This window comes from Aplidium turbinatum, chromosome 3 (assembly GCF_918807975.1).
Source record: "Aplidium turbinatum chromosome 3, kaAplTurb1.1, whole genome shotgun sequence".
Lineage (NCBI taxonomy): Eukaryota > Metazoa > Chordata > Ascidiacea > Aplousobranchia > Polyclinidae > Aplidium > Aplidium turbinatum.
The window spans coordinates 18058110-18069206 of NC_137474.1; the positions used below are offsets into that span (position 1 = coordinate 18058110).

At 38.9% G+C, this 11097-nt stretch overlaps 1 protein-coding gene across 1 annotated transcript in view; it reads left to right on the top strand.

Moving 5' to 3' along the window:
* Positions 1 to 10840, top strand: part of LOC145765912 (importin subunit alpha-4-like) — a 33329-nt gene extending 22489 nt beyond the window's left edge. The window contains exons 9-14 of the mRNA XM_082577578.1: positions 649 to 777; positions 1231 to 1335; positions 2219 to 2359; positions 2626 to 2716; positions 2871 to 2962; positions 8365 to 10840. Of these exons, the coding sequence (XP_082433704.1) occupies positions 649 to 777; positions 1231 to 1335; positions 2219 to 2359; positions 2626 to 2716; positions 2871 to 2962; positions 8365 to 8457 (651 nt within the window). The 3' untranslated portion in view covers positions 8458 to 10840. The remainder of the gene's footprint in view (positions 1 to 648; positions 778 to 1230; positions 1336 to 2218; positions 2360 to 2625; positions 2717 to 2870; positions 2963 to 8364) is intronic.
* The last annotated feature ends 257 nt before the right edge of the window (positions 10841 to 11097 follow it).

Below are 11097 nucleotides of genomic sequence, written 5' to 3' on the forward strand. Positions count from 1 at the left end.
TACTTGCTCAAAAACTATGTTTAGTGAACAACACTGTTTGTGAACTGCCAAGTAAACTTTGCCTTTCAAAGCATGCATAGCCTATAGCCTTAAGTATTTAAATATAACTTTTGTATTACAGAGAAGCAGTGAAACGTTTGTTGATGTATTTATTTTTATTTTAGCAAATAAAAAATCATTTGATTTTTTTAATTGATATTTTTTTGTTTGAGTTGAATCATGATTTAAATCAACCAATCCAGGGGAATAGGCAACGTGATTGTGATGTAACAACACGAGTTTCTCGCACGCAATAAAATGGCGCGATAGCAGCGCTAAAAAGTAGTGTGAAGTTTGATAGGTATTTTCAGATTTTTTTTTGAGCAATTTTAGAGTGCATTTTATCTTTCTAAATCTATAGCAAAACTATGTAGCTACTGTAATTGTTAATTATTTCAATGTTTAAAAATGCATCGCGGACCGCGTGTTTGAGACTCTTACTTTTTCCTAATTTCAATTCCTGACGGCTGACGCTGTGAAAGGCTATGACACTAGTGCCAGTAACACAACTTCCATGACTCGATGTGTTTATCTTTGTTGAATCATGCTCCGTACATTGTGGCACTGTTGTTGCCGAACTTAGTCGTAAACTTTCCCATATCCGTTCAGACCGCCGCTGTGAGGGCTGTGGGCAACATAGTGACGGGCACAGACGACCAGACCCAAGAAGTTCTTAACTGTGACGTCTTAAAGCACTTTCCGGCCTTGCTCTCGCATCACAAGGAGAAGATTAACAAGGTGCGTGGCTTCCTTGGCAAAGTCGCACGAAGATAGTTTGTTAGTCTGACATCCGGGTTACTTACAAGGAATGTAACAACTGTACAAAATTTATTTGTAGAGAAGTAACTCTGAGGTAGTTTTCATCCTATCACCAGCGACATATTCTCATTAAAGTCTTCATTTACGAATTTGAAGATGATTTAAAACTTCTGTTTTATGTTGGATATGATAAAATTCATATCTGCAGCTTCATTTGAAGTCAGAAGAAAACTTAAATGTATCACCTCAACATTTTGAAGTTTACAATACTTATATATATTTTGTAAGGTACAGTCTAAACTTGTGATGCAGACTTCGTCAAATGATTATAATTGCTCACTAGTCACTACTTTTGTCGTATTTATGATGCAGAAGTGATGGCAATTATTACGATTTCTTCTATGGCCTCATATTCCACATTGTTTCATCCAGGAAGCGGTATGGTTTCTGTCCAACATCACGGCAGGGAACCAGTCTCAAGTGCAAGCTGTACTGGATGCTGGGCTCATACCTCAGATTATAATGCATCTGCATAAGGTAAACAACGCGCTGTCGTTAGCTATGAAGTATGGGAAATGCCTTCTGGGTCGATACCATTGCTTGTCGCAAGAACATAGACGAAGTTAATTTGACTGTTAATTGCGCCTCCACTGTCAGCATGACAAAAATGTTTCATGAATTATCGGAAACAACATTTTTGAAAATTATTTTCCATCTCGTAAAATAATATAAAACGAAGTTGTTTCATCAAAAACTGGCTGGTTGTGAAACATTTTTTTTAGGATGTTGCACATAAAGAGTCTCCTATAACTTACCATTTGTGAACTCAGCCCATTGCAGTTGAGCAAGTGACAACTGAGCTAGCAACATTTCAGCCAAGTGCTTGAAATAGGTACATGATGAAAATCAGCAAGTAAAAACTGACCAAGCTGAGCATATAACAAGTCAGCAAATTCAGTTTAGAAAACAATGACTAAGCAAGTCCGATGCTACATGAAAATTTCATTTGCTGAGTTGGGCAGTAGCTGAAATGTACTTGCTGAATTGTCGCATGCCGAGTGTTCCGACTAGCGCACATAAAGCGTAAATAAATGTGTATGTATAACCTGCAATTCTATTTGAATAAGATACTTCTGATGATCCGTTAAAGGTGACACAGGCTGTTAAGGATTCAGATAGTAATAACTATATTTGATTTAATTCGCTCTGCTTTGCTTATTGCTTAGCATTGAGCACTTTTTGTAGTATTAATAGTTTTTATTGTTTTTAAAGCGTAAATAATGTATAATATAGCGTTATTCGTCTTGCTGCTTTGCTGAAACTATACGCTAGTGTGACGTTTGATAAGTGTTGCTCAGTCGCGTCAAATCATTACCAGTAGCTGCGTTGTATGCTTGTTGATAACTTGTTTTGTTTTCAGAGCGACTTTCAAACGCAGAAGGAAGCGGCATGGGCCATAAGCAACCTCACTATCTCTGGTAACAAGGAACAAGTTGCTTACGTCGTTCGTCAAGGGGTGATTCCCCCGTTTTGTAACCTGCTAACAGCCAAAGACAATCAGGTATGTTGTGGTTTGTTTCCTCATTGGTAGACAGCGTCCTGCATGCCATGCAATGTGATAAACATGTTTCAATTGTTTCACATGGTAAGAGTAACGGTTTATGGCCTTAGCATCGCCCCTGACTCACACAATTCTGTCGTTGAGATTTTCAAATATCCCTTGAATGTCAGTTCGTTTGTTGATTTCTCAGATTTTGCTGCAAGCCGTCATCCTACCAATACAAAAAATACTTTAATGTGACAAATTGTAAGTCATTTGTTGTTCAGGTTGTTCAAGTCGTGCTTGATGGGATCAACAACATGTTGAAGATGGCCAGCGAGAACGACGCCGTGGCCACCATGATTGAAGAATGTGGAGGTTTGTTCTGCTGTACTCGTGCAATTCTACATATTGCTATAACCATTATAACGAAACTGACACAACTTCACCTTTTAACTTCCCGCTTTGAACACCCGATGACACTATTGCACTTTGTAGCTGGCTTGAAATTAAACGGTTGGTTTATCTGCAGGCTTGGACAAGATTGAAGTTCTACAGAGCCACGAGAATGAAGAGATATACAAGCTTGCCTACGAGATAATCGATCTCTTCTTCTCTGGTGACGTAAGTACTAAGAACCCTAATAATTGCGGTCCTCGACATTGAGCTTGTATTAACCATACACAGTGAAAACTATTTCCCTTGAGAGAATTTTGCTATACTATACAGTAGGGTGTCCCACTTTTAGGCGACTTTTCAGGAAAATTAGGTTCGGGTCAAATTCTGACTGGATTTTCGTCACTGATTTCAAAAATGACGTTAATTTTTTATTATGACGTCATCTTGATGCGCCAGCTAGCGGATTTTTGCTATTTTGGCCTTATCACAAATATGGTAAGAGCTAGAGAGTTGGAACTTGCGCCAAAATGACCGGAAGGGACGATTTCCTATTTGTTGTCAACGCAATATGAAACGCTAACTGCAACAGAAAAGGAGTTATTTGGAAAAAAACATGTTTTTGGACAAAAAAAAAAGAGAAACATGGCAATTTTGCTACAGTGACGCTTTTATTTCGATTAATTTGCTGTGCTGCGCCACATTGTTTAACAATTAAGTACAGTGGTACTTTGTAGTAGTCTACTAGCATTTTGTATTTAGAATTAATTACCTCAGCATTGATTTTTGCATGGTTGTTGCAATTACTAATACTAGCTAACGTTAAACCTTTGATCGTTTAGTTCAAAGATCTATCAAACAAAACCACAATTCAACAACACAACACAGTTCAATGGGATTATTTATCACACCATACTGTACAAAGCAGCACAGATGCGCAAGTCTGTTTTGCCCAAATCATCTTGGTCATCTCGAATCAAGCCGTTCACAACACGTTTCAGTCTTCCAATGAAGCGCTCTGTTGTTGTTGTCGATCATACGGCAAAACACTAATGGAGATGAAAAACATGCAATCTTAGTTTCTTCGGAGAAAAAAATCACGTAAGTTGCCACACTTCAAAAGCGTCTGCTCGATATCAATGTTCTTGGGAAAATTTTCTGTCTTACCGCATCAGCAGCAAAAGGCGGAGCTTCAGCGTGGGAACTCAAAGCAACGTTTTTAGGGCTCAACCATTGGGGTGCATGCTTAACGATGTAGGCCTATCAGAACAGCGTTGAATACTGGTTCATCAACAGGTTTGTCTGCAAGTAATAAATCTCTTGTGAACAGTACAATTGAAGGACCTTCAGTAGCAGAAGGTTTAAGATGGATGACCAAAGATGCTGGCAATTAAACACAAACAATGAAAGTAACCATACGTTGAAGTTTAGGGATATCCTGAGGCCCAACACAATACCCAAAAATCAGCATTCTTAAGTAACCACTCGCTGTTGTTATCCAACGCGCATGGGACACGCCTTCTTGACGATAAAAAAGTAGGGGTTTCAAATTTCCCGGAACATCCATCACTAAATGAGCTGCCAGAGCAAGAAGACACATAATGGTTGCTCCGAAAAGATGAATCTTTAACTTCTTTCTTGTGCTCAGAAAACCATAAGATCTTGGCTTTTAAATGATTTGCGGCTATATCTGTGATGGAAACTTTACAATCTTATCGGATTTTCAGATGTTGGGGCTTAGGTTTTGGTATTTTCTTAATTCTGTTCATCAAACCACCATCTGCCAGACAAAATTTATGAATCTTGTTTGCAAAATATCCCAAACAAAAATGATGCAACATTGCATCATTTTTATTTTAGGATGTACTGTTGATGACATAACAATCGAAATAAAAGCGTCACTATATTCTATTGTTAAGCTACTACCACTGTACTTAATTGTTAAACAATGTGGCGCAGCTTAACAATCGAAATAAAAGCATCACTGTAGCAAAACCCAAGCAAAATTTCCGTGTTTCACTTTTTGTCCAAAAATGACCAAAAACATGTTTTTTCAAAATAACTCCTTTTCTGTTGCAGTTAGCGTTTCATATTGCGTTGACAACAAATAGGAAATCGTCCCTTCCGGTCATTTTGGCGCAAGTTCCAACTCTCTAGCTCTTACCATATTCGTGATAAGGCCAAAATAGCAAAAATCCGCTAGCTGGCGCATCAAGATGACGTCATAATAAAAAAATAACGTTATTTTTGAAATCAGTGATGAAAATCCAGTCAGAATTTGACCCGAACCTAATTTTCCTGAAAAGTCGCCTAAAAGTGAGACACCACCCTACTATACTGTACAGTAGGGTGTTTCATTTTTTCAGCATTTTTGAAATTCAAAATGCCTGGGGTCCCATCTGGTGGTATTTGGGGAAAAAAGTTTACACCCCAAATTTTTTCAATTATGACGTCATATTGAGGTGGTCCACAAGGTTTGAAATTTTTGGGCCTCAAAATTTCGAAATTTGGCCGTATCTCCGGAACCACTCATCATAGATCGACAAAATTAGTATCAAAATGCGCAGAAGAGTCGGTTTTCTATACCTGATGTAGAGAATATTAAGATCTATCTGCTTCAGAAAAAAAATTATTTCAAAAAATCTGATTTTCGGTGTATTTTCTCCTGATGAACAGAGATCAGGTGATCAAGATAATAAGTTTTTCTGTATTTTTCACTCTTGGAAGCTGCTATTGCATAATAATAGTCCTTGTTTGTTTTGCAAGAGACGAAAGGGTAATTAACTAATTATTGAAGGTATTACTATTATAATGATGATGGCTACGGCTACCCCTCGTCGAGGATATTATAATGTGACCGTTGAGGAAGAGGTATGCTGTTCACCTGCTTTAGATTTTGATTAAGTGTCATTATGGCATTAAGGTCAAGTATTAGTAAGTCGATGCAAAACTTCAAGGAATTGGAGAAAAATGTGCTTCCCCGTAATTCAGATATAGTCATCACTATTTTTACTTGAGGAAGAAAGTACGGTAGCCGAAACTAATCCCAAAGTTTTTGAAGAAAATACCCCATTTCAAAGATTTGAGAGATGAACTGCTGAAAGATGTAGCTGGCATATGGAACAAAGCTGGTCTTCCAGTGCTTAGCAAACAGAGAATTGAAGCCAAGTTAAAAGACGTGATAGAGAAGTAGGCTACAATACAGCAAGAAAGAAAGAAATGAAACGCAGAGGTATTGAGGTTAATCAAGAATGGTTGCAGAACTTGTTCGATATATGTGCATGTAAGTGAAGTGTTCGATCTCCGAAAATCAGGTTGTTTTTCAAAAGAAACTCTCTTGCAGCTGTGAACTCGAAAACCGAGTCCAGGAGAAAGAAATCGCTTTCTTGAAAGATCAGCGAAAAGATCGAAAAATGTTTATCGGTGGCGTAGATGTCAACCATGTAGAAAAGGCTTTGGAACGAGAAAATCATAAAAGGAAGTGGGAAACGAGCAGTGAAGTTGAACAACCGAGCACTTCTGGCATACAATCTGCCAAAGCATCGGCACTACTGTGTTCGAAACAGAGAAAAAGAAATGAAGCAGTTAGATATCTACACAATAGCGAAAGCGACTCTGATGGGGATATAAATTGGGAAGATGATAGGGAATACGAGCCTCTGAAATCAGCTGTTGGGGGAAAAGTGTAGGCTACAAGAAAGTACATTTTTTTTCAATAAATGATAGAAGTTGTTTACTTGCTGATCGTAGGATGGCTTCGGTACGCCAACAGTCAGATCTTATGAGGTCGGTTTTTGGAAAAGATCAAATAGCTGCATCACCTTCGACAGTATACCGCCAACGACAAAAAACAAGAGAAAAATCTCTGATGGAAAGTGAGAACCTTCTCAACTCAGCTTCTACCATGCAGTTATGTTATGATGGGCGCGTTGTCGATAAAATAGATCGATACGTTTTCTTAGGTCAACTTGTTGATGATAATGGCATGAAGCACGAAAGTGTGCTTGCTGTTAAAAATTTTCCCAAAAGTGTGTCAGTCACTGCAGCACTGACCTTTGACAACATCATCCAGGAGGCTTGCAAAGTTCACCTACCCCAAGTATATTCACTATTCAGTCATGGCTGATACGACTGCTCTCAATACAGGAAAAAAGTCCGGAGTCTATACTCGACTGGTCAATTATTTTAATGATGAAGTTGGTCATGATATTCATACCCTTAAATTAAATACATGTTCCACATAAACGAAATATATCTTTTCCATGTCATTTCTTTTGTGGACGGCGCCAAGAAGAGTCCCGGAGCAATGCAAGATGGGGCTTTGCTTAACCAGATAGCAAGACTAGACAAGCCCAGTACTGAAACCTTAACACCAACTATTATTACGCAATAACAGCTTTCATGAGTGGAAAAATACAGAAAAACTTTTTATCTTGATCACCTGATCTCTGTTCATCAGGAGAAAATACACCGAAAATCAGATTTTTTGAAATAATTTTTTTTCTGAAGCAGATAGACCTTAATATTCTCTACATCAGGTATAGGAAACCGACCCTTCTGCGCATTTTGATACTAATTTTGTCGACCTATGATAAGTGGTTCCGGAGATACGGCCAAATTTCGAGATTTTGAGGCCCAAAAATTTTAAACCTCGTGGACCACCTCAATATGACGTCATAATTGAAAAAATTTGGGGTGTAAACTTTTTTCCCCAAATACCACCAGATGGGACCCCAGGCATTTTGAATTTCAAAAATGGTGAAAAAATGAAACACCCTACTGTACAGTAAAGGTGAGTCCCATACTTGAATCCAAGCATCGGGGGATGAGAAGATAAGGTTCACATTATACTAAGCCTTCGGCACTAACGAGAGTAGGGTGGCTATTTCCTTTCTCTCGGCCGCCTTTACTTCTGCAACTACGCCCACCCAATTTATTACACCCTGGGTAGAGGTGAGCGGTATTTTGTCAACAACCAGCATAACCCGAGAGTCGAACCAGGATTGTATGATTGGAAAACGAGCGCATTACCCGCTGCGCCATCCCACCGCACCATACTGTACAGTAGATGCTATAAACAATTTCCGCCCGTTAATGTTTTTTGGGGAGATGCTTATTGCTTAACCTAAAATTGTTGTAAATCTGTTACGTTGAATAATAAGGGAAAAGCAATGCTGATGCAACTTCACACACATTGATCGAAAAACTACTGTAGCAGATTTGCTACAGTGAGTCTCCTACAAGTCAGTAGTAGTTAGCTGAGCAAGCGACAACTGAGCTAGCAACATTTGAGCAAGTGGCTGAAGTTGGTGAATGATGAAACTGAGAAAGTAATAACTGAGCAAGCCGAAACTTGCATGTCATGATGGTAAGTCAGTAAATTCAGTTTAGCATGTGATGACCAAGCAAGTCGGACGTGAGCACGGAAATGTCGTTTGCTGACTTGGCAGTAGCTGAAATGTACTTGCTGAATTGTCGCATGCCGAGTTGTACACTGGTCCTGTTACCGGTTAATACAGGAGAGAGATTGCTGCATGTTGTTTATTCCTACTCAAGTTTATGTGTCGCAAACAAAACTAGTTAACAGGGTGGAATTTACTTCTGACTATAAACGGGTGTTTTTCTTTCAGCCTGACGGAGACCTGGTGCCCGATGAAGGTGCGATGGGCTTTCAGTTCGACCCGACTGCTACTCTTCCCTCTGACGGCCAGTTCAAGTTCTAAGACTTCGGAAATCCACCAGTGTCCCCTCGTGCGTGAAGGAGCGACGGCACGACTATCGCCCAATGTATGCCTGCTTGATCTCTGAGTGAGGTTGTGTGATTCTGTCTGCCTGAGTTGCTGCCTTGAGAGCGTGTGTGTGATCCCGCCAGCGAATGGTAACATTGCTCTTGTTAAACAACGGATAGCACCCAACTACTGTGCGAGCTATAGTAAATTTGACAGCTGCTCACTTGCGGTACTTTTTAACCTGGTTCCAACATTGAATCGACCTTGTAATGATGTAGTTTTCCTCGGCTTATAATCTTTGACTTTTCATCATGTACCTCAAGATGTATGCGACAACAATCCCGGTTTACCCCTGATGGTAATATTTGCTTTTAATAACGACGACCATTTACTGATTACGTTTGCTGAGTATACAAATAACATCTATTTAACGTTGAAGTTGATAACTTTTTCTCTTTGCGGTCAATATTCTGGTGTTCATTTTAAAATTGAAGTTCTTCGAGCAAGAAAAAAGGATATGTTTTCACTTTTCTTGTTTAAACTTTCCGGGCATCTAGTTGACGTTCCAAGCTAAACGAGAAGTGTGAAACCAGTTTGATTAGCAGCTATCAAATGGTGGAATGTCGAGTCAATCTTAAAATAATTGTGTTTAACGCAAATTATTTCTTACCATGATCCATTTACGTACCATATGGCACATGCTACTTAAAGCAAAATTTGGTGAAGCGATTTTTAGGGACTGTTTATCACGTATAATATAATGATTAAACTTAGTACACTTAATTTGTGTGACTTATACCAGGGGTAAATTTACGATCATCTCAACGATGAAACTACAGTTGTTCATTTGCGTTTCCTCGGTGTTTCTACCATCACTAATATTTGGTCACTTGAGTTTTTACACATTTACGTTCAACTACAATGGAACGAACAGGGATTGTGGGAATCACTTCCCCTGTGCCTCGTCAAGAAATTTCTGACTCGTGTAATTTCCCAGTAATTGGTTGTTGCCATGTCATCACTTTTCCTTCACTTTTTGTTCTACGACAAGAAAACATTTTTTTATGTTCTTTTCCTTATTCCCTTGAAACATTTGAGTAAAAACGAGTTCAATGTTTTCATAAGTAACGTGTCGAATTGTCGATGCTGGAATATCTTACCTTCTCCTAGCACAAGATATACCGACCAACAAGCTGTAATCGAATGGCAGCGTGTGCTTGCACGAGGTTCGATGATTTCTAACCTAATAGACCTTCCGGTTTTTGTGTTCACAGTCTATATCAACGGCGCAAGATATAAATTCATTTAATGTTGTCTTCTGTTTACTTTGCTGAGCGACAGAATTAAGTTCGGCGTTTGAAATAAGGCGCCTTTGACCTCAACTTTTTTGAAATTCGATTGTAGACTTGTTCATAAATTAGTAGCAAGTAGTCAAATACCGTTATGTGTTGTGCTGTGAACCCGCAGTGGAATGCGGCACCTTTTTCCCCGATCCCGCATAATGAGCTGGTACTCAGCGTCAGCGATATGTTTGTTTAACGTGGGTCATAGTGACGTCATACTTGCTACTGGTTGCTGAGCATAGGTCCCCTTTTAGTTGTTGTTTGTGTCAAATCGCTTTTGTTGGTTTTTGCTTGATAACTCAAACCATCATCTGTCATTCGGCGGCAGCTTTATAGTTTGCTTTTTAAACGTTTTGATTTTAATAAAACACATCTTGGCAGACGAAACGTGCCTCACTTTCTCGGATGTGCTGTTGTCTGCAAACTTGTGTTGATCACCAAGAGATGTCGCTGGTGATGATTTGTGTCATTCTGAACACTCAACCAGCGGTAGGTATGCTCAAACATATTTCAACTCTTGAGATACGGTTGTCTTCTGTACATAGCTTATCATTTCTTGATTTGGTTTGTCATTCTAAAGCTGCTAGACTATTTTGATATTGTATTGTCTTTTTGATGGCTGTAGAAAAATCGCCATGTTTCACTGAAAATCTTGACAATTCGACAATTTTGCTAAATGGTGACCTGCTCAGTCAGCTGACCAACGGTAAATTGTCAAGATATTTTTGCGTGATATGAAGATAATCTGCAGTTTGTGCGCTTAGGTGGCATGTCCTGCTTGTCAAAATTTCTATGCTTCAATGTGGTTCTTAAAACAGTTGTATCCCCCAGCACTCCAAGCGTACCCTCAAAGGTTTCTGACAAATTCAAATATAATGTGATCCATGATCTTTCAATACTTGTGGTTTCTGGAACAGTTTTTATTCAGCCTATCTCGAAGGTAAAAAAATAATAACTTTTTTGTAATATAAAAGTTACATTGCTGTTTAGATTGGTGTAGGTCTGATTTTTGTCGTACAAAATAAATTACTGAGATGCGGCTTAATTCGAATAAATTGATTCAGCCACCAGATGGAGCTAGTAATCGTTTGAAACGCAAAACCCATTTGGTTGGTGAGATCCATGCTTTTGCTTTGTAGGGATAGCAAAATTGTCATATTCGAACAGATAACGGTGAGTTTTGTGCAATGTCTTAACCAGTGGTTTCAAATTCCAACCCTTTTGATTCAGTCCTTTCTTTGCCATGAAGGTAGCAATGGACTGAAAAAATTGAAGCGTCGCTTTATAATAG